This window comes from Gobius niger, assembly GCF_951799975.1.
Source record: "Gobius niger genome assembly, contig: SCAFFOLD_32, whole genome shotgun sequence".
NCBI classification, from domain to species: Eukaryota; Metazoa; Chordata; class Actinopteri; order Gobiiformes; family Gobiidae; genus Gobius; species Gobius niger.
This window is the reverse complement of record NW_027639254.1, coordinates 212,864-237,008: the sequence shown is the minus strand read 5'-3', so window position 1 is coordinate 237,008 and position 24,145 is coordinate 212,864. Positions and strand designations below refer to the sequence as shown.

Below are 24,145 nucleotides of genomic sequence, written 5' to 3'. Positions count from 1 at the left end.
TGTGTATGATGTCACTGAGGTTATGTGTATGATGTCACTGAGGTTATGTGTATGATGTCACTGAGGTTATGTGTATGATGTCACTGAGGGTTATGTGTATGACGTCACTGAGGTTATGTGTATGATGTCACTGAGGTTATGTGTATGATGTCACTGAGGTTATGACGTCACTGAGGTTATGTGTATGACGTCACTGAGGTTATGCGGATGACGTCACTGAGGTTATGCGGATGACGTCACTGAGGTTACGCGGATGACGTCACTGAGGTTATGACGTCACTGAGGTTATGCGGATGACGTCACTGAGGGTTATGACGTCACTGAGGTTATGCGGATGACGTCACTGAGGGTTATGACGTCACTGAGGTTATGCGGATGACGTCACCTGTTTGCAGAGCCAGCCGCGCCGCTCCACGCTCACGCTGAGGTTCCGTCGGACCGAAAGCTGCCGTTTCCCGAAGCTGTGAACTTTGACCCCTCGAGCCTGAAACAAGAGGCGGGCTTTAGTTTCTGTCTGACCTCGCTGACCCCACACGGCGCCCGTTTGAAGAGTTTTTACCGCTTTGAGGCCGGACGCGGCGCCCGGCGTGGACAGCTCCGGTTTGGACATGGCTCTGGACTGAGGAACTCTGGGAAAACAAACGAAACGTCAGAGCTACGACTGGACCGGGGACTGATTCATTACAACATTTACTGTGGTTTGTGTCTGTACATATTGATTTAATCACCTCTAATGATGGAATCCTTTTGCCCTCCAGGTGGCGCCGCAGTTCAGGAGAGTGCGTGCTATTTTAGTTTAAATCCTGACCTGCTTTAACACTGACTTTAACTTTTCCCGCTCATTCTCAAAGTGAAGCCCTTAAGTGGGGGTGCAGTTCACTGTGTGTCCACCAGTGTCAAACTGGGGGCGCTGTTTCCCCGTTTGTTGGTCTGACTTGTCTCTGTTGAGTTTGTAACAGTCTTTCACTTCACCGGCGCCGCTCGTAGTGGTAGTAATATTTGAAGTGTTGTAGTATTGTCAGTAGTATGTGTAGTATTTGTAGTATTTGTAGTATTTGTAGTACTCACAGCTCCCTCAGGATGAAGCTGTGGTCGGCGCAGAGTCCAGCCTGGGGGTGGGTGAAGGTCGTCCTCCGCTCGTTGTGACTGAAACACAAACATTTAACATCAGCCCGGTCCAGACGACGGCGTAAAGCTTCGGCCCTGGGTCTGATCTCAGTGACTCACAGTGATTATTATTATTATTATAATCAGTGAAATCTCAGGCAAAGGCGAGACTGAACTGTGACTAAAGAGAAAAACAAACTCACGTTCCATCAAAGTCAGAGAGAAAAGAGTCAGAGCAACAGCAGAGCAGACAGAGGGGGGGGGGGGAAACTGTGGGGTCAGCAGAACGAACAGAGAGGGGGAGAGGGGGGAGGGGGGGAGGGGGGAGAGGAGGGAGGAGAGAGAGAGAGAGGAGAGAGAGAGAGAGGAGAGAGAGAGAGAGAGAGGAGAGAGAGGAGGGAGGGAGGGAGGGAGGAGAGAGAGAGGAGAGAGAGAGAGGAGGGAGGAGAGGGAGGAGGGAGGGAGGGAGGGGGGGAGGGAGAGAGGAGGGAGGAGGGAGAGGAGGGAGGGAGGGAGGGAGGAGAGAGAGAGGAGAGAGAGAGAGGAGGGAGGAGAGGGAGGAGGGAGGGAGGGAGGGAGGGAGGGGGAGAGAGAGAGAGAGGAGAGAGAGAGGAGGGAGAGAGGAGGGAGAGAGGAGGGAGAGAGAGAGAGAGACAGAGAGAGAGAGACAGAGGAGGGAGGGAGAGGGAGGGAGGGAGGGAGGGAGGGAGGGAGGGAGGGAGGGAGGGAGGGAGGGAGGGAGGGAGGGAGGGAGGGAGGGGAAGAGAGAGAGAGGAGAGAGAGAGAGAGAGAGACAGAGAGAGAGAGACAGAGGAGGGAGGGAGAGGGAGGGAGGGAGGGAGGGAGAGAGGAGAGAGAGAGGAGAGAGAGAGAGAGAGACAGAGAGAGAGAGACAGAGGAGGGAGGGAGGAGAGGGAGGAGGGAGGGAGGGAGGGGGGGAGAGTGAGAGAGAGAGAGGAGGGAGAGAGAGAGAGAGAGGAGAGAGAGAGGAGGGAGAGAGGAGGGAGAGAGAGAGAGAGAGAGACAGAGAGAGAGAGACAGAGAGAGAGAGACAGAGAGAGAGAGAGAGGAGGGAGAGGGAGGGAGGGAGGGAGGGAGGAGAGAGAGAGGAGAGAGAGAGAGGAGGGAGGGAGGGAGGGAGGGAGGGAGGGAGGTAGGGAGGGAGGGAGGGAGAGAGGAGAGAGAGAGAGAGGAGGAATGATCATGATCATGTTCATGTGATCATGTTTTAATTTGAAGTTTAAGCTGCTGACAGGAAGTGACATAGATGAAGGTAAAGGTCTGACAGGAAGTGACATAGATGAAGGTAAAGGTCTGACAGGAAGTGACATAGATGAAAGTAAAGGTCTGACAGGAAGTGACATAGATGAAGGTAAAGGTCTGACAGGAAGTGACATAGATGAAAGTAAAGTTCAGGCACAGCAACAGTTTAAATGATCCGCCTTCATCTATGTCACTTCCTGTCAGACCTTTACCTTCATCTATGTCACTTCCTGTCAGACCTTTACCTTCATCTATGTCACTTCCTGTCCGTTCACTATAAACATCTTTAGTAAAGTCTTAAATATAATTAACTTAAAGCTTGTGTCACATGACCTTTCAATCATCCAATGACTGTTGACTTTATAACACGAGGCCACGCCCACAAACAAGAAAATAAACTTTCAAATCCTCAAAATAATAATAAGTTTATTCCAAAACTAAACCGGATCCAAACCTTAGAAACTAAACTGTCAAAATAAGAGTCTTTAAACAGAGAAAGTCTCGTCTGTTTCTGTAAATGATTCATACAGTCCTGTGTACCTGAAGTATCGCAGTACTCCTGAGTATCGCAGTACTCCTCAGTATCACAGTACTCCCTGGTACTGCAGTACTCCCTGGTATCGCAGTATCACAGTACTCCTCAGTATTGCAGTACTCCTCAGTATCGTAGTACTCTCAGGTACTGCAGTATTCCCTGGTATCACAGTACTCCTCGGTATTGTAGTTTCGCAGTACTCAGAATTGCAGTACTCCCTGGTTTCGCAGTACTCCTCAGTATTGCAGTACTCCTCAGTATCGCAGTACTCCTCAGTATTGCAGTACTCCTCAGTATTGCAGTACTCCTCAGTATCGCAGTACTCCTCAGTATCGCAGTATTCCTCAGTACTCCTCAGTATTGCAGTACTCCTCAGTATCGCAGTATTCCTCAGTACTCCTCAGTATTGCAGTACTCCTCAGTTTCGCAGTATTCCTCAGTACTCCTCAGTATTGCAGTACTCCTCAGTATTGCAGTACTCCTCAGTATTGCAGTACTCCTCAGTATTGCAGTACTCCTCAGTACTCCTCAGTATCACAGTATTCCTCGGCACGTCGGAGTGGAAGTACGTGGCGTGTGTAGCGGGTCACAGAGTACACAGAGTACACAGAGTACACAGAGTACACACACGCGCGGTACACGAGGTACAGCTGAAACTGCAAATAGACCGAGCGGCTGTGACACAAATATCTGACTCTCGCTCGCCCACAGTATTTACATTCACTACAGGGAGAGAGGGAGTATTTGTACTTTTCTCCTGAGGCAGAAACTGGCCTGAGCAGGTTTAAGGGTCTTAGCTTTCAAATGAGGCGTGTCCTGTAGCTGGAAGAGGCTGTTAGATTTGGGTAAAGGTGAGAAACATGTGGCTGTCAGTGCAGCAGCAGGTCACATGACCTACGGTGCACATGTGTTTGAACTGACGCTGTGCATGACTTCAAATCCAAACAACGACGCCCAAGAAGTGACTTCCTGTTTCCTTCCAGCTCGCCAAAATAAAAGCCCCGTCTTATTCATGAGCTCAACTTTCCAACTATTTTTGTATTTAATGATATTCTTGTAATGTTGAAGAACTAATGTTAATGTTGTGCTAACAGCGGCTAATGTTGTGCTAACAGCGGCTAATGTTGTGCTAACAGCAGCTAATGTTGTGCTAACAGCGGCTAATGTTGTGCTAACAGCGGCTGATGTGGTAAAAGCGACTAATGTTGTGCTAACAGCGGCTAATGTTGTGCTAACAGCGGCTAATGTTGTGCTAACAGCGGCAAATGTTGTGCTAACAGCGGCTGATGTGGTAAAAGCGACTAATGTTGTGCTAACAGCGGCTAATGTTGTGCTAACAGCGGCTAATGTTGTGCTAACAGCAGCTAATGTTGTGCTAACAGCGGCTAATGTTGTGCTAACAGCGGCAAATGTTGTGCTAACAGCGGCTAATGTTGTGCTAAAAGCGGCTGATGTGGTAAAAGCGACTAATATTGTGCTAACAGCGGCTAATGTTGTGCTAACAGCGGCTAATGTTGTGCTAACAGCAGCTAATGTTGTGCTAACAGCGGCTAATGTTGTGCTAACAGCGGCAAATGTTGTGCTAACAGCAGCTAATGTTGTGCTAACAGCGGCTAATGTGCTAAAAGCGACTAATGTTGTGCTAACAGCGGCCATTGTTGTGCTAACAGCGGCCATTGTTGTGCTAACAGCGGCTAATGTTGTGGTAACAGTGGTTAATGTTGTGCTAACAGTGGCTAATGTTGTGCTAACAGCGGCTAAAGTTGTGCTAACAGTGGATAATGTTGTGCTAACAGTGGCTAATGTTGTGCTAACAGCGGCTAATGTTGTGCTAACAGTGGCTAATGTTGTGCTAACAGCGGCTAATGTTGTGCTAACAGTGGCTAATGTTGTGCTAAAAGTGGCTAATGTTGTGCTAACAGAGGCTAATGTTGTGCTAACAGCGGCTAATGTTGTGCTAAAAGTGGCTAATGTTGTGCTAACAGAGGCTAATGTTGTGCTAACAGCGGCTAATGTTGTGCTAGCAGCGGCTAATGTTGTGCTAAAAGTGGCTAATGTTGTGCTAACAGAGGCTAATGTTGTGCTAACAGCGGCTAATGTTGTGCTAAAAGTGGCTAATGTTGTGCTAACAGAGGCTAATGTTGTGCTAACAGCGGCTAATGTTGTGCTAGCAGCGGCTAATGTTGTGCTAACAGTGGCTGATGTGCTAACAGCGGCCATTGTTGTGCTAACAGTGGCAAATGTTGTGCTACCAGCGGTTAATGTTGTGCTACCAGCGGCTAATGTTGTGCTAACAGTGGCTAATGTTGTGCTAACAGCGGTTAATGTTGTGCTACCAGCGGCTAATGTTGTGCTAACAGTGGCTAATGTTGTGCTAACAGCGGTTAATGTTGTGCTAACAGTGGCTAATGTTGTGCTAACAGTGGCTAATGTTGTGCTAACAGTGGCAAATGTTGTGCTAACAGTGGCTAATGTTGTGCTAACAGTGGCTGATGTGCTAACAGCGGCCATTGTTGTGCTAACAGTGGCAAATGTTGTGCTAACAGCGGCTAATGTTGTGCTAGCAGCGGCTAATGTGCTAACAGTGGCTAATGTTGTGCTAAAAGTGGCTAATGTTGTGCTAACAGAGGCTAATGTTGTGCTAACAGCAGCTAATGTTGTGCTAAAAGTGGCTAATGTTGTGCTAACAGCGGCCATTGTTGTGCTACCAGCGGTTAATGTTGTGCTACCAGCGGCTAATGTTGTGCTAACAGTGGCTAATGTTGTGCTAACGGCGGTTAATGTTGTGCTACCAGCGGCTAATGTTGTGCTAACAGTGGCTAATGTTGTGCTAACAGCGGTTAATGTTGTGCTACCAGCGGCTAATGTTGTGCTAACAGTGGCTAATGTTGTGCTAACAGCGGTTAATGTTGTGCTAACAGTGGCTAATGTTGTGCTAACAGTGGCTAATGTTGTGCTAACAGTGGCAAATGTTGTGCTAACAGTGGCTAATGTTGTGCTAACAGTGGCTGATGTGCTAACAGCGGCCATTGTTGTGCTAACAGTGGCAAATGTTGTGCTAACAGCGGCTAATGTTGTGCTAGCAGCGGCTAATGTGCTAACAGTGGCTAATGTTGTGCTAAAAGTGGCTAATGTTGTGCTAACAGAGGCTAATGTTGTGCTAACAGCAGCTAATGTTGTGCTAAAAGTGGCTAATGTTGTGCTAACAGCGGCCATTGTTGTGCTAACAGTGGCTAATGTTGTGATCAGCCTTTATTGATCTCATAACGGTGAAAAGCACTTGTTACTTTCAGCTCAGAAACTCTCAGGGTGAGCAGGAAATGTGAAAACAGGGAGATGAAGGTAAACAGTACCGTTGTCGTAGCAACAGTTGTAGTAATAGTACAGTCGTAGTAACGCTCGTAGGAGGAGAAGCCTCGTTGGCAGAGTTTCCGCTTCAGCTCAGACTTTAGTGACTCAGACGGAAACATCAGAAACTCACATGAGCTCTGATTACAGTGGAACAGTGAGACAGCGCCCCCTGCAGCTCTGATTACAGTGGAACAGCGCCCCCTGCAGCTCTGATTACAGTGGAACAGCGCCCCCTGCAGCTCTGAATACAGTGGAACAGCGCCCCCTGCAGCTCTGATTACTCTCACAGAGACGATCAGGAGCAGATGGGAGTCGTCTTTAATCTTTCACTCCAGACTCAGGGGAAGCTGCTGTTGGAGCCACGGCCGCCTCCGGGGCAGGCTGACGGAGGCGTGGCCCTATTGTACATGTTGTAGCGCTCACTCCTCACTTCCCCATCGTTTCCGGCGTGCTGAATATTCATGAGCTCCAGAGCGTTGCCGTGGAAACAGAGCGTCTGGTTAAGGTCAAGGAAAAGGTTTGAGGCTTTTCACGAGCCTCCGTGGGAGAGGGTCGGCTTTACCCAAATCTGAAGGTCACAGACGACATTCAGACCTTTTGATTTAAAGTCTAGGCTTTAGATCTTCGACTGGACCGTTGTGTTTCTCCTGTGGGCCTCGTTTCCACATGTTTAAAGAGGCGGATCTGCCTGAGCTTCGTTTACGGTTTCAGAGTCTGTGACTAACCCTGACTCACTGCATCAGAGCACGGGCAGGTAAAGGAGAGAGTGGGAGGACAGAGAGGGAGGGGGGACGAGGGGGGGGAAGCAGGTAAAGGAGAGAGTGGGAGGACAGAGAGGGAGGGGGGACGAGGGGGGGGGGGGGCAGGTAAAGGAGAGAGTGGGAGGACAGAGAGGGAGGGGGGACGGGGGGGGGGGGGCAGGTAAAGGAGAGAGTGGGAGGACAGAGAGGGAGGGGGGACGAGGGGGGGGGGGGAGTGAGTGGGAGGACCAGAGCGAGGTGTGAGTCTGTGACTAAACATCCACCGTCTCTGACAAACACCAGGAAACATCAGCTTTAAACACCAGGAAACATCAGCTTTAAACATCAGGAAACATCAGCTTTAAACATCAGCTTTAAATACCAGGAAACATCAGCTTTAAACATCAGCTTTAAACATCAGCTTTAAATACCAGGAAACATCAGCTTTAAACATCAGCTTTAAACATCAGGAAACATCAGCTTTATGGTAAATGGTCTCAACTTATATAGTGCTTTTCCACCTACATTAGGCCCTCAAGGCGCTTTACAGCAGGACCCACTCACCCATTCATACTTTCATTCATACAACAATGCACACAGACACTGGGGGCAATGTGGGTGAAGTGTCTTGCCCAAGGACACAACGACAGTGTGCACTTCCAGGAACATCAGCTTTAAACGTCAGCTTTAAACGTCAGGAAACATCAGCTTTAGTGCGTTAATTTGGATTCATTAAATACAAAGATTTTAACGACAATTAATCTAATTTCCCCCGAGCCGGAACCTTTCTATTTGCGTGTTTCTGGTACGTCCGTATATCTGACGCACATCCGCCCACAACAGGACGGAGACGCTTCAGTCGACCCGACAGTCAGTCTGTGAGCAGGTTTACTCAAGTACCATCTCAATGTAAAACATGTACAATACAAACACATAGACGTCCTCCATGCTAATGTTAGCTTTAGCCTCAAACACAGAGACGTCCTCCATGCTAATGTTAGCTTTAGCCTCAAACACAGAGACGTCCTCGATGCTAATGTTAGCTTTAGCCTCAAACACAGAGACGTCCTCCATGCTAATGTTAGCGTTAGCCTCAAACACAGAGACGTCCTCCATGCTAATGTTAGCTTTAGCCTCAAACACAGAGACGTCCTCCATGCTAATGTTAGCTTTAGCCTCAAACACAGAGACGTCCTCCATGCTAATGTTAGCTTTAGCCTCAAACACAGAGACGTCCTCCATGCTAATGTTAGCTTTAGCCTCAAACACAGAGACGTCCTCGATGCTAATGTTAGCTTTAGCCTCAAACACAGAGACGTCCTCCATGCTAATGTTAGCGTTAGCCTCAAACACAGAGACGTCCTCCATGCTAATGTTAGCTTTAGCCTCAAACACAGAGACGTCCTCCATGCTAATGTTAGCGTTAGCCTCAAACAGAGAGACGTCCTCCATGCTAATGTTAGCTTTAGCCTCAAACACAGAGACGTCCTCCATGCTAATGTTAGCTTTAGCCTCACACACAGAGACGTCCTCGATGCTAATGTTAGCTTTAGCCTCAAACACAGAGACGTCCTCGATGCTAATGATAGCTTTAGCCTCAAACACAGAGACGTCCTCGATGCTAATGTTAGCGCTAGCCTCAAAAACAGAGACGTCCTCGATGCTAATGTTAGCGTTAGCCTCAAACACAGAGACGTCCTCGATGCTAATGTTAGCGCTAGCCTCAAAAACAGAGACGTCCTCGATGCTAATGTTAGCGCTAGCCTCAAACAGAGAGACGTCCTCCATGCTAATGTTAGCGCTAGCCTCAAACACAGAGACGTCCTCCATGCTAATGTTAGCGCTAGCCTCAAACACAGAGACGTCCTCGATGCTAATGATAGCTTTAGCCTCAAACACAGAGACGTCCTCGATGCTAATGTTAGCGCTAGCCTCAAAAACAGAGACGTCCTCGATGCTAATGTTAGCGTTAGCCTCAAACACAGAGATGTCCTCCATGCTAATGTTAGCTTTAGCCTCAAACACAGAGACGGCCTCCATGCTAATGTTACATTTAGCCCCAAACACAGAGACGTCCTCCATGCTAATGTTAGCTTTAGCCTCAAACACAGACGTCCTCGATGCCAATGTTAGCTTTAGCCTCAAACACAGACGTCCTCGATGCCAATGTTAGCTTTAGCCTCAAACACAGAGACGTCCTCCATGCTAATGTTAGCTTTAGCCTCAAACACAGAGACGTCCTCCATGCTAATGTTAGCTTTAGCCTCAAACACAGAGACGTCCTCCATGCTAATGTTAGCGCTAGCCTCAAACACAGCAACGTCCTTGATGCTAATGTTAGCATTAGCTTCAAACACAGAGACGTCCTCGATGCTAATGTTAGCGTTAGCCTCAAACAGAGACGTCCTCGATGCTAATGTTAGCATTAGCCTCAAACACAGAGACGTCCTTGATGCTAATGTTAGCGTTAGCCTCAAACACAGAGACGTCCTCCATGCTAATGTTAGCATTAGCCTCAAACACAGAGACGTCCTCGATGCTAATGTTAGCGTTAGCCTCAAACAGAGACGTCCTCGATGCTAATGATAGCTTTAGCCTCAAACACAGAGACCTCCTCGATGCTAATGTTAGCATTAGCCTCAAACACAGAGACGTCCTCGATGCTAATGTTAGCTTTAGCCTCAAACACAGACGTCCTCCATGCTAATGTTAGCTTTAGCCTCAAACACAGACGTCCTCCATGCTAATGTTAGCTTTAGCCTCAAACACAGACGTCCTCCATGCTAATGTTAGCTTTAGCCTCAAACACAGAGACGTCCTCGATGCTAATGTTAGCGCTAGCCTCAAACACAGCAACGTCCTTGATGCTAATGTTAGCGTTAGCCTCAAACACAGAGATGTCCTCGATGCTAATGTTAGCATTAGCCTCAAACACAGAGACGTCCTCGATGCTAATGTTAGCGTTAGCCTCAAACACAGAGACGTCCTCGATGCTAATGTTAGCATTAGCCTCAAACACAGAGACGTCCTCGATGCTAATGTTAGCGTTAGCCTCAAACAGAGACGTCCTCGATGCTAATGTTAGCTTTAGCCTCAAACACAGAGACCTCCTCGATGCTAATGTTAGCATTAGCCTCACACACAGAGACGTCCTCGATGCTAATGTTAGCTTTAGCCTCAAACACAGAGACCTCCTCGATGCTAATGCTAGCATTAGCCTCAAACACAGAGACGTCCTCGATGCTAATGTTAGCTTTAGCCTCAAACACAGAGACCTCCTCGATGCTAATGATAGCCTTAGCCTCAAACACAGAGACGTCCTCGTTGCTAATATTGGCACTAGCCTCAAACACAGAGACGTCCTCGATGCGAATGTTAGCGTTAGCCTCAAACACAGAGACGTCCTCGATGCTAATGTTAGCGTTAGCCTCAAACACAGACCAGACGTCCTCGATGCGAATGTTAGCGTTAGCCTCAAACACAGAGACGTCCTCGATGCTAATGTTAGCGCTAGCTTCAAACACAGAGACGTCCTCGATGCTAATGTTAGCCTTAGCCTCAAACACAGACCAGACGTCCCGATGCGAATGAATAACCATCGACTTTTCTACCTTTTACTTTCCTGTGGTTCGATCTCAGTGTTTTTAATATTCATGAGCTTCGAACCGATAAACCGTCCCGGAATAAAATAGCTAATGTTAGTGCTAGCATCAAACACAGCAATGTCCTTGATGCTAATGTTAACGTTAGCCTCAAACACAGAGACGTCCTCGATGCTAATGTTAGCATTAGCTTCAAACACAGAGACGTCCTCCATGCTAATGTTAGCGTTAGCCTCAAACAGAGACGTCCTCGATGCTAATGTTAGCATTAGCCTCAAACACAGAGACGTCCTTGATGCTAATGTTAGCGTTAGCCTCAAACACAGAGACGGCCTCCATGCTAATGTTAGCGCTAGCCTCAAACACAGATGTCATCCATGCTAATGTTAGCTTTAGCCTCAAACACAGACGTCCTCCATGCTAATGTTAGCTTTAGCCTCAAACACAGAGACGTCCTCGATGCTAATGTTAGCGCTAGCCTCAAACACAGCAACGTCCTTGATGCTAATGTTAGCGTTAGCCTCAAACACAGAGACATCCTCGATGCTAATATTAGCATTAGCCTCAAACACAGAGACGTCCTCGATGCTAATGTTAGCGTTAGCCTCAAACACAGAGACGTCCTCGATGCTAATGTTAGCATTAGCCTCAAACACAGAGACGTCCTCGATGCTAATGTTAGCGTTAGCCTCAAACAGAGACGTCCTCGATGCTAATGATAGCTTTAGCCTCAAACACAGAGACCTCCTCGATGCTAATGTTAGCATTAGCCTCAAACACAGAGACGTCCTCGATGCTAATGTTAGCTTTAGCCTCAAACACAGAGACCTCCTCGATGCTAATGTTAGCCTTAGCCTCAAACACAGAGACGTCCTCGTTGCTAATATTGGCACTAGCCTCAAACACAGAGACGTCCTCGTTGCTAATGTTAGCTTTAGCCTCAAACACAGAGACGTCCTCGATGCTAATGTTAGCGTTAGCCTCAAACACAGACCAGACGTCCTCGATGCGAATGTTAGCGTTAGCCTCAAACACAGAGACGTCCTCGATGCTAATGTTAGCGCTAGCCTCAAACACAGAGACGTCCTCGATGCTAATGTTAGCGCTAGCTTCAAACACAGAGACGTCCTCGATGCTAATGTTAGCGCTAGCCTCAAACACAGAGACGTCCTCGATGCTAATGTTAGCGCTAGCTTCAAACACAGAGACGTCCTCGATGCTAATATTGGCACTAGCCTCAAACACAGACCAGACGTCCTCGATGCGAATGTTAGCGTTAGCCTCAAACAGAGACGTCCTCGATGCGAATGTTAGCTTTAGCCTCAAACACAGAGACGTCCTCGATGCTAATGTTAGCGCTAGCTTCAAACACAGAGACGTCCTCGATGCTAATGTTAGCGCTAGCCTCAAACACAGAGACGTCCTCGATGCTAATGTTAGCGCTAGCTTCAAACACAGAGACGTCCTCGATGCTAATATTGGCACTAGCCTCAAACACAGACCAGACGTCCTCGATGCGAATGTTAGCGTTAGCCTCAAACAGAGACGTCCTCGATGCGAATGTTAGCCTTAGCCTCAAACAGAGACGTCCTCGATGCTAATGTTAGCCTTAGCCTCAAACACAGAGACGTCCTCGTTGCTAATGTTAGCGCTAGCTTCAAACACAGAGACGTCCTCGATGCTAATATTGGCACTAGCCTCAAACACAGACCAGACGTCCTCGATGCGAATGTTAGCGCTAGCCTCAAACACAGAGACGTCCTCGATGCTAATGTTAGCGCTAGCTTCAAACACAGAGACGTCCTCGAAGCTAATGTTAGCGCTAGCCTCAAACACAGAGACGTCTTCGATGCTAATGCTAGCACTAGCCTCAAGCAGAAATATTAAGTTTGACCACAGGGGGCGCTGTACCTGTGACAGTAGGAGACCTTCATGTTTTTGACCACAGGGGGCGCTGTGCCTGTGACAGTAGGAGACCTTCATGTTTTTGACCACAGGGGGCGCTGTACCTGTGCCTGTGACAGTAGGAGACCTTCATGTTTTTGACCACAGGGGGCGCTGTACCTGTGCCTGTGACAGTAGAAGACGCCGTTGGCCTCCGGGCTCCGCTCCGATCCGCCCCACATTTTCAAACCCTCCTCCGGCCGGGCACACCTGGTCTCCACGGCGACGGCGGCTGAGTCACAGGACGAGCACACCTGGATCCACAGCCTCGGGGAGAGTCTTTGAACGCATCGTCACGGAAACGCTGTAAAAATCCCACGCGAGGCTCCGACACTCTGCTGCACGTCTCCAGTTTCTTTCAATAAAATGAATCCGTTTTTGATGAATAAACAAATTAAAGGTTTACCGTTAACCGTCGACTTTTCTACCTTTTACTTTCCTGTGGTTCGATCTCAGTGTTTTTAATATTCATGAGCTTCGAACCGATAAACTGTTCCGGAAAAAACATAAAAGTATCAAGAACTGAAAACAAGTTTTTGATGCTGTGGGCCGTCGTCATTTAAAAGAAAAAAAGGGAAACACGGGCTGAAAAAAAAAATGTAAAAGGGACAAAAAGGTAAATTTGTGGAAAAAAAAAAAAAAAAAAATCTGGTAAATAAATAAATAAAATAAAAAAAAATGTGTAAATTTGTGAAGAAAAAAAAAATGGAAAAAAAATGTGGTAAAAAAATAAATAAAATTAAAAAGATGTGTAAATTTGTGAAAACGTAAAAAAAAAATGTGGCAAAAAAAAATATAAAAAATAAAATGTAAAAAGTAAAAAGGGAAAAAAAGGGTAAACTTGTGAACAGAAAACCAAACTAAAATCTGGTAAAAAAAATAAACTATTTTTTGAAAAAAAATTAAATTTGTGGGGGGAAAAAAATTGTTAAAAAAAAGCTAAATTAGGAAATAAATCGGGAACATTTTGGAAAAAAAACTAAAAAAATGTGCGAAAAAAATAAAAACTTGAAAAGAGTTTTTTCTGCCCTTTTGTCGTTAAGTTTCTCGGTCGTTTCACCTCAAACAAACGACACCAAGATAATAAATAAAACAAACGAAAAGGAAAGAAAAGGAATAAACGGACATGATCGCTCAGGTATCGGTATCGAAAACCAGGTATCGTCACAGAAGTATCGAAGCCTGAACAGAAGTGAATGTTTGAAGAGTTTCAGGCGTTCGGAGCAGAATCCCAGATGTTCACCGTTACCCAGATGTTCCCCGGCGTCGCTCTGAAACGTGGTTTATCTGAGCAGCCCGGTCCAGACGCAGAGGCTCTTTCACCGAAGCAACAGGTGAGTCACGGCTCCCCCAGCGCCGAGCTTTCCCGCTGTCCTCAAACGCCTCCGTCTCCACAAAGTCCGTCCAAAACGCGGCGACGCCTGACCCGGAAAAAACACCTGCGAGCCGGGAGAATCCAGGACAGATCCGGCCCGGGACCAGGACTCGAGGGGCGCGAAGACCGGGGCCAGACCGGGACCAGACCGGGACTAAAGCGGGACTAAAGCGGGACTAAAGCGGGACTAAACCGGGACTCGATGCATCGTCTGGAGGAAATAACGGAGGAAACCAGGAGACGAGCTGCATTTGAGTCAGACACGAAATGAAGGAGCGGGAGAGAAACAGGGGAGGGAGGAGGGAGGAGGGAGAGAGGAGAGAGGAGGGAGAGAGAGAGCTGCTATTTTTGTCCTGCTTCCTCTGCAGCGGCCAGCAGAGGGCGCCAAAGCTCAGGCTCAGCAGAGACACTTCTGCTTCAAAGAGCTGCAGGAGTTCATTCAGAAAAAAAAACACACTCACACTGTTATTGTAAAGAAACTCCCTAAATGTGCCAGACTACGGGACTATTTTGTGTGGGTTATTAGCCGGTCACTGAAGGCTGGTCTCAGAGCGAGTCATTCTCCGCAGCTATTACGAGGATCTCAGTCAGGCTCAACGACACAACATCAGCACAGAATCACAACACAACAGGACTAACCCGGAAACACTTTTCCCTGGAAGGAAACACCGATATGCGCCACTCGTGGGCACCACTTATTTACCTTAGTTTTTGTCACAATATTTGTCTTTTTTTGTCTTTTTTTGTCTTTTTTTGGGGTTTTTTTGTCGTTTTTTGTCGTTTTTTGTCTTTTTTTGTCACATTTTTTGTCGTTTTTTGTCGTTTTTTGTCACATTTTTTGTCGTTTTTTGTCGATTTTTGTCGTTTTTTGTCGTTTTTTGTCACATTTTTTGTTGTTTTTTGTTGTTTTTTAGTTGTTTTTTTGTTGTTATTTGTCGTTTTTTGTCGTTTTTTGTCACATTTTTTGTAGTTTTTTGTCACATTTTTTGTCGTTTTTTGTCGTTTTTTGTCGTTTTTTGTCACATTTTTTGTTGTTTTTTGTTGTTTTTTTGTTGTTTTTTTGTTGTTATTTGTCGTTTTTTGTCGTTTTTTGTCGTTTTTTGTCACATTTTTTGTTGTTTTTTGTCACATTTTTTGTTGTTTTTTTGTTGTTTTTTTGTCGTTTTTTGTCACATTTTTTGTCGTTTTTTGTTGTTTTTTTGTTGTTATTTGTCGTTTTTTGTCGTTTTTTGTCGTTTTTTGTCGTTTTTTGTCACATTTTTTGTTGTTTTTTGTCACATTTTTTGTTGTTTTTTTGTTGTTTTTTTGTCGTTTTTTGTCACATTTTTTGTCGTTTTTTGTCGTTTTTTGTCGTTTTTTGTCGTTTTTTGTCGTTTTTTGTCACATTTTTTGTTGTTTTTTGTCACATTTTTTGTTGTTTTTTTGTTGTTTTTTGTCGTTTTTTGTCGTTTTTTGTCACATTTTTTGTTGTTTTTTGTTGTTTTTTGTTGTTTTTTGTCACATTTTTTGTCTTTTTTTTTGTCAGATCTTCATCCTTGTTTTCGTCTCAGTTCTGTCGCTATTTTCACACCTTTTTTCCAGAAGCTTTTGGATTGGGGTAAAGCCGAGCTGGAGAAAACGTGCTCGGTTCAGGCGGGAGTTCAGGGGTTAACCTGAAGAAACAGCTGCGGTGGAGTCGCTCACACCTGGGCCCCCCCAACTCAAACTTTTATGTTTGACTTTACTAATCCAGACAAATATGCTTCAATGCAGGATCATTTTATGTACGGCTGAAAATGATGAATAGCCTTAACCGTTTCCAATAGAAATGTAAAGCTCATATGTTATTAACAGTAGCTAACCGAGCTGCTCACTCTCCTCTACAAACATTTAGCAAACACTAAATCATCTCATACGTTCCTGTCAGTCACTGATTACGCCTTTATCTGATTCAGCTGTGTCAGGCGTTGCTATGGCGACGCCACAGCGGAGTGACATCCCAGTGATTTAACTACCGGACTAAAATAATGCACCAGCCAATCAGAGTCCAGCATTCACCCAGACCATGGTGTAATGTAACATAATTAAAGGAGTAATCAGTCGTCAGTAATCTGATTACTCTTTGAAGTTATACAGACGTGACGGCAGAATCACACTCTGAAACATCTGTGTGTCCGACCCGCCTCAGGCCCAAAGTCTTACCCACGCTGCAGGTCAAAGGTCAGGAGCTGGTCCCGGTTCAGTCTCGTCACAATCCGGGTTTTACTCTGAGCTCCAGGCCCCAGAGCGCCCCCTCCAGGTCCTCCAGCGCCCCCTCCAGGTCCTCCAGCGCCCCCTCCAGGTCCTCCAGGTCCTCCAGGTCCCACAGCGCCCTCTCCAGCGCCCCCTCCAGGCCCCAGAGCGCCCCCCAGAGACAGGCGGCTGCAGCAGCGCCCCATTAGAATAACGGGAAGAAAAAGTCTGAAAGTTCTCGGACGTTTTTATCCCAAACCAGAGTTGATGAAAAGACTCAGATTGAAACTTGTTTCCAAACGTCCTCGTGTCACGTTATCCTCAAAAGAAACACTTTGGCGACGCCTCGTTCTCTGAGGCGAGTCTGAGTCCAGATAAACGTCAGTGTAAATGTCTGAGGCCAGATGTTCTTTGTCTCGGGACTCGGAGACAAAGTCCTCTGTGTTTGTGTCAAAGACTCTTTGTCTGATGGAAACAGCTGCTGCAGAAACACCAACGCCCGAGCGCCGACTGTTCTGCAGTCCTCGTCTGGACCGGGACCAGCTCACTAGTCCAGTGGGGGGGGCGGGGGGGGGGGGGGGGGGGACCTGGTCAGAGGTTCAGGTTAGGGTTAGAGGTTAAACCCTGACCCATAAATGATATGATCTAAAATCATCACACATGACATGGGCGGGGGCAGCTCAGCCGTCACGTGCTGGAGGGAGTGAGAGTACCCGGCCTTCTTGGAGTCCCTGTGGGGGGGCTCCGGGAGTGTGGGGTCTGGGGCCCTCGTGGTGCCCTGTGGGGGGGCTCCGGGTGTCCCTCATCTCATCTGTTTGCAGATGTTGTTCTGTGGGACCTCCTGCTCTGGTCTGCAGCCGAGTGTGAGGAGGCCATGGTTCTCCTTCCCCTCCTCAGGTCGGTGGGGAGGCCTCGCCTCAGGGGGAGGAGCTTAAGTATCTCGGGGGCGTGTTCTCAGTGAGGGACAGACGGATGGGGGCGGGGTCAGTGATCACCTGTCACAGGGTCGCAGATACAAACGGGCGACAGGAGTTTCCCTCTCAGGGCGGCTGGGGGGGAGGAGCTCATCTGTTCCGGATACCTCCTCCTGGTCGTCTGTGACGCTGATGCAAACTTATTTCACCAACAGATAAATACGTTTCTTTTGGAAACACGCGTTACAGGTGTTGCTGGTCTTAGCTTTCAAATGAGGCGTGGCTCTGACCCTTTTTTCAAGAAACTTTAGATTTGGTTAAAGTTCTGAAACGCCGAGTTTAAAAACAAACTTCAGACTAATCCTGACGAGTCGGCCTTAAAAGAGCAGTTAATTCCTCCTCTCTCTCCCTCCTCTCTCTCCCTCTGGTTCTGTCGTCACGGTTTCAGACGAGGCTTTTCATCGATGAAAGACGTGAGTCAGAGGAAAACAGTGAATGGACTAAAAATATCTGAGGAAACAGAGACATCGATACAGACGCTCAACAATCGTAAAGCTTCACCCAGAGACGCTGAGTCACTGTTTCTCATCTGAGCTGTCACTGTCACTCCCTCATTAAAAACATGGCTGAAGTGTTGCCTTGGCACATTCACGTATTTCTGAGTAATCTGTAAAAACTCTGATGGCGGCCATTTTAGGGATAGGTTTGCCTGAGTCCTCCTAGGAACGCCCCCACCTCCTGGAGACGCCTCCGAGCTTTGGTCACCAGCCGAGTAACCAACCACTGCTCCTCAGCAGAACCCCCTCCCCACTGATGCCACAGACAGCGTGTGGAGGGGGCGTGTCTAAAGGCTCAGAGGTTCTTAAAGAGACAGAGGCCTATTTCAAGACATTCACTACAGCCATTTTGAGAGAGACATTTTATACAAGGCAGTTATTCTGATTTACTGCATTTACAGACCAACAGAAGGTTTGTCATCATTGTAGTGAGATATAGACTGGTGCTGTGGGACTGACAAAAGCAGAACACCCCCTCTTTAAAGCAGAACACCCCCTCTTTAAAGCAGAACACCCCCTCTTTAAAGCAGAACACCCCCTCTTTAAAGCAGAACACCCCCTCTTTAAAGCAGAACACCCCCTCTTTAAAGCAGAACACCCCCTCTTTAAACGCTTGTCATTATTTAACTCTGAGCACCTTCTGTCCGGCTCAGCTTTACCCAAATCTAAAAGCTTCAAATGAAGCATCAAAACAGCGACGAAAAAGTGAGAAAAAACAATGAGACGCGACAGTGAACAGCTTTAAGGCCTTAGCTTTCAAATGAGAGAGACTCTCATGTGCTGATCACACGTCATCTTCGGCCTCGTGTTTTGGTGAAGATGAAAAGTTACTGAAGCACCAGAGGCACCAGCCCCCCCCCCCCCCCCCCACCCTGACCCCCCCTCTCTGCAGCAGGAGCAGGAGGCGCAGTAAAAGTAAAAGTAAAAGTAAAAGTACTGACTCGATGAAGTAAGTGTCTCCCTGGGGGGTGAAGTCCTCCTCCCAGCCCCGAGGCAGATCTGAAACACAAACAAACTAAACTCAGACTAAACTGAGAAGGAGAAACTAAACTCAGCCGCACGTCTGTAACGACCGAGGGAGGGGCCCATTAAACATGATTATAATGAATAATAATACTGGAGTTGCCCGCGGGGAGAGACGGCGGGCTGGGGTGGGTTTCCTCATATCCCCCCAGCTCAGCCGTCACGTGTTGGAGTTCACCCCGGTGGACGAGAGGGTCGCGTCCCTACGCCTTCGGGTCGGGGACAGGTCTCTCACCGTTGTCTCGGCCTACGGGCCCAACATCGGTGCAGAGTACCCGGCCTTCTTGGAGTCCCTGGGAGGGGCACTAGATAGTGCTCCGACTGGGGACTCCATTGTTCTGCTGGGGGACTTCAACGCCCACGTGGGTAACGACAGTGAGACCTGGGAGGGAGTGATTGGGAGGAACGGCCTCCCCGATCTGAACCCGAGTGGTGTTCTGTTATTGGACTTCTGTGCTAGTCACAGTTTGTCCATAACGAACACCATGTTCGAGCACAAGGGTGTCCATAAGTGCACGTGGCACCAGGACACCCTCGGCAGGAGGTCAATGATCGACTTTGTAGTTGTGTCGTCTGACCTCCGGCCGCGTGTCTCGGACACTCGGGTGAAGAGAGGGGCGGAGCTGTCAACCGATCACCACCTGGTGGTGAGCTGGATCCGCTGGCAGGGGAGGAAGCCGGTCAGACCTGGCAGGCCCAAGCGTTTTGTGAGGGTCTGCTGGGAACGTCTGGCGGATCCCTCTGTCAGTGGGGTCTTCAACTCCCACCTCCGGAAGAGCTTCACCCAGATTCCGGGGCAGTGATTAGAGTGAACATGGCCCCCCCTCAAACTCAAATTTAAATGAAAACTATGTCCATCGTTTGTACTGTTTTCGTTTTTGAGATTTTGATGATTGTTTTTTAATGCAGTGTGTGTTGCTGTGCGCCTCAGACACGTGTGCGCCTCAGAGGAGGACGAGGGCGACGCCTCAGAGGAGGACGAGGGCGACGCCTCAGAGGAGGACGAGGGTGACAAACAGCACAGGTGTGGAGGAGGCGGTGACACCTTTGTCCCCGTTTATAACGAGCACCTCAGATCTGACCAATCAAACAATCACTCATGTCTCAAAAACAGAAACAGCACAAACGGAAATCTTTACAGCACAAAAGATTTACATATTTTTTATGTAAATTTGAGCATAATTTTTTTTTTTTTTTTTTAGTTTTTATTGTTTACATACAATTTATTTTCCTTTTTCTTTTTTCTTTTTTAATAAGGAAAAACAAAAACAAAAAAAGAACATAGTCAGGGGTAAACAAGACAAAACAAAATATGGTCCCGAAACAAGAAACAGAAACAGCAACACAATACTTTATGTTTTTTTCTTCTTTTGAAAACACGTCTACATCAGCAGCAGCAGCACTATTGGGCATAATGAGGGGCTACTTCACAGCAGTGGGGCAGAGGGGGGGGGTCGGGGCAGAGGGGGGGCCGGGGCAGTGGGGGGGTCGGGGCAGTGGGGGGGTCGGGGCACGGCCTGAGAGCCGGGACTGACCTGAGCGGATCATGTGACCGGAGTTGACCGGAAGTCCGGTTCGGGGGTGGAGCCAGGTGGTTGTCCGCGCGGCGTCGCTGATAAAAACACACAAACAAAAAAACAGCTGTTACACGGGCGCGCGCACGGTAACGGCGGGGCGCGCGCACGGTAACAGCGGGGCGCGCGCACGGTACCGGTCACGCACCTGATGAAGAACGCACGGCCGTCCGCGCGCACGCCATAGCTCCAACGCTCCGGGAGCTCCTGCATGAGGAGAGACTTTAACCTTTGAGCCGGAGATCCAGGGGGCGGAGCCAGGCGCGTGCGGGAGCTGCAGAGCGGAGCGGCTGCAGATCCACGACCCTGCAGAGTCTCCACCCTCACATCCACGACCCTGCTATTATACATGTTTACAGGAGCTATTGTACATGTTTAAACATGTACAATAGCTCCTGTAAACATGTAGTTAATATCAGAGGTCCCTATGCTAAAGTGGCTATGATAGTTAGCATCAGAGGTCCCTATGCTAAAGTGGCTATGATAGTTAGCATCAGAGGTCCCTATGCTAAAGTGGCTATGATAGTTAGCATCAGAGGTCCCTATGCTAAAGTGGCTATGATAGTTAGCATCAGAGGTCCCTATGCTAAAGTGGCTATGATAGTTAGCATCAGAGGTCCCTATGCTAAAGTGGCTATGATAGTTAGCACCAGAGGTCCCTATGCTAAAGTGGCTATGATAGTTAGCATCAGAGGTCCCTATGCTAAAGTGGCTATGATAGTTAACATCAGAGGTCCCTATGCTAAAGTGGCTATGATAGTTAGCATCAGAGGTCCCTATGCTAAAGTGGCTATGATAGTTAACATCAGAGGTCCCTATGCTAAAGTGGCTATGATAGTTAGCATCAGAGGTCCCTATGCTAAAGTGGCTATGATAGTTAGCACCAGAGGTCCCTATGCTAAAGTGGCTATGATAGTTAGCATCAGAGGTCCCTATGCTAAAGTGGCTATGATAGTTAGCATCAGAGGTCCCTATGCTAAAGTGGCTATGATAGTTAGCACCAGAGGTCCCTATGCTAAAGTGGCTATGATAGTTAGCACCAGAGGTCCCTATGCTAAAGTGGCTATGATAGTTAGCATCAGAGGTCCCTATGCTAAAGTGGCTATGATAGTTAGCATCAGAGGTCCCTATGCTAAAGTGGCTATGATAGTTAGCATCAGAGGTCCCTATGCTAAAGTGGCTATGATAGTTAACATCAGAGGTCCCTATGCTAAAGTGGCTATGATAGTTAGCATCAGAGGTCCCTATGCTAAAGTGGCTATGATAGTTAACATCAGAGGTCCCTATGCTAAAGTGGCTATGATAGTTAGCATCAGAGGTCCCTATGCTAAAGTGGCTATGATAGTTAGCATCAGAGGTCCCTATGCTAAAGTGGCTATGATAGTTAGCATCAGAGGTCCCTATGCTAAAGTGGCTATGATAGTTAGCACCAGAGGTCCCTATGCTAAAGTGGCTATGATAGTTAGCATCAGAGGTCCCTATGCTAAAGTGGCTATGATAGTTAGCATCAGAGGTCCCTATGCTAAAGTGGCTATGATAGTTAGCACCAGAGGTCCCTATGCTAAAGTGGCTATGATAGTTAGCACCAGAGGTCCCTATGCTAAAGTGGCTATGATAGTTAGCACCAGAGGTCCCTATGCTAAAGTGGCTATGATAGTTAGCACCAGAGGTCCCTATGCTAAAGTGGCTATGATAGTTAGCATCAGAGGTCCCTATGCTAAAGTGGCTATGATAGTTAGCATCAGAGGTCCCTATGCTAAAGTGGCTATGATAGTTAGCATCAGAGGCCCCTATGCTAAAGTGGCTATGATAGTTAGCATCAGAGGCCCCTATGCTAAAGTGGCTATGATAGTTAGCATCAGAGGCCCCTATGCTAAAGTGGCTATGATAGTTAGCATCAGAGGTCCCTATGCTAAAGTGGCTATGATAGTTAGCACCAGAGGCCCCTATGCTAAAGTGGCTATGATAGTTAGCATCAGAGGTCCCTATGCTAAAGTGGCTATGATAGTTAGCATCAGAGGTCCCTATGCTAAAGTGGCTATGATAGTTAGCATCAGAGGTCCCTATGCTAATGTGGCTATGATAGTTAGCACCAGAGGCCCCTATGCTAAAGTGGCTATGATAGTTAGCATCAGAGGTCCCTATGCTAAAGTGGCTATGATAGTTAGCACCAGAGGTCCCTATGCTAAAGTGGCTATGATAGTTAGCATCAGAGGTCCCTATGCTAAAGTGGCTATGATAGTTAGCACCAGAGGTCCCTATGCTAAAGTGGCTATGATAGTTAGCACCAGAGGTCCCTATGCTAAAGTGGCTATGATAGTTAGCATCAGAGGTCCCTATGCTAAAGTGGCTATGATAGTTAGCATCAGAGGTCCCTATGCTAAAGTGGCTATGATAGTTAGCACCAGAGGTCCCTATGCTAAAGTGGCTATGATAGTTAGCACCAGAGGTCCCTATGCTAAAGTGGCTATGATAGTTAGCATCAGAGGTCCCTATGCTAAAGTGGCTATGATAGTTAGCACCAGAGGTCCCTATGCTAAAGTGGCTATGATAGTTAGCATCAGAGGTCCCTATGCTAAAGTGGCTATGATAGTTAGCACCAGAGGTCCCTATGCTAAAGTGGCTATGATAGTTAGCACCAGAGGTCCCTATGCTAAAGTGGCTATGATAGTTAGCATCAGAGGTCCCTATGCTAAAGTGGCTATGATAGTTAGCATCAGAGGTCCCTATGCTAAAGTGGCTATGATAGTTAGCACCAGAGGTCCCTATGCTAAAGTGGCTATGATAGTTAGCATCGAGGCTCCTCCCCCTAACTCCTTCCTAACTGACAGACCAATTCGGACGATTCTTGTCATGGCGGACGCTGATGCACGTCCGTACGAGCTCTGACCAGTTTATTGGTTCCGGACGAGCCGCATGTTCCAGCTTCCAACGTCCTAATGTTGTTGAGTTTGAGTTTGGAAAGTTTAAAGTTTAAAGTCTGTGGGAGCGACTGAAAAACAAACAATAATCTGTGAATCAGTGAATAATGAAATAAAGTCAGGGATTGTTTAGTTTCCAGGTTTAAACGGTGTTTCCTTTAAAGAGTCTTGGTTTCACTGACAGTTCATCTGTTCCTGAAAGAGAGAGTTCACCTTCAAACATCCACAATGAAACTAATAAAGAATAAATAAAAATAAAAAACAATAATAAATAAAGAACCTCCTCAGTCACATTTAGTCTCAAACCAAACCCCAGACAGTGCGCCCTCTGCTGGACAATTAGGATCTGTCACCGCGTGTCCGCCTTGTCCAGCAGAGGGCGCACTGTCGTCACGGTGCGTTCACGGACACAGCAGTGGGAACATATTCAAATCGTTCACACCTTCATCCACCGGGGGGCGCTGCTGCCTCGCACACGGCCTGGAAATCAAGCTTTTATTTTCTGACTTTAACCTCTTAGCCCCCGCCTCAGCCGAGCGCATTGTCTCTTCAGCTTTACCCAAATCTAAAGGTTTACAGCCCATATTCATATACACTGCTCAGAAAAACTTAGGGCACACTCAAAAAACACATCCTAGACGTCAATCAATTCGATTTTTCAGATGAAAATCTTTATTCATAGTGTAGGGCAATGTGTTGAGAACAAAATAACATAAGAATGATAAATGGAAATCAGATTCTCAGCCCCTGGAGGTCTGGATCCAAAATTATAGTCAAAATCAAAGTGACAAATCAGTCACTGGTTGATCCAGATTCTGTAGAAATTCCTCCAAACGAGTCTGTATCATCCTCAGTGGTGTGTGTGGCCTCCACGTGCCTGAATGCACTCCCTACAACGCCTGGGCATGCTCCTGATGAGACCACGGATGTCCTCCTGAGGGATCTCCTCCCAGACCTGGATTAGAGCATCAGCTCCTGGACAGTCTGTGGTGCGACGTGGCGTTGATGGATGGACCGAGACATGATGT

At 47.3% G+C, this 24,145-nt stretch overlaps 1 protein-coding gene across 1 annotated transcript in view; it reads right to left on the bottom strand.

The window, feature by feature from the left end:
• LOC306982685 (pleckstrin homology domain-containing family A member 7-like) overlaps positions 1-16,334 on the bottom strand; it is a gene marked incomplete at both ends in the record, with an annotated part of 82,343 nt that extends 66,009 nt beyond the window's left edge. Inside the window, 3 exons of the mRNA XM_079583151.1 lie at positions 386-629; positions 1,069-1,146; positions 16,099-16,334. Coding sequence (XP_079439277.1) covers positions 386-629; positions 1,069-1,146; positions 16,099-16,334 — 558 coding nt within the window. The remainder of the gene's footprint in view (positions 1-385; positions 630-1,068; positions 1,147-16,098) is intronic.
• Between the last annotated feature and the right edge of the window lie 7,811 nt (positions 16,335-24,145).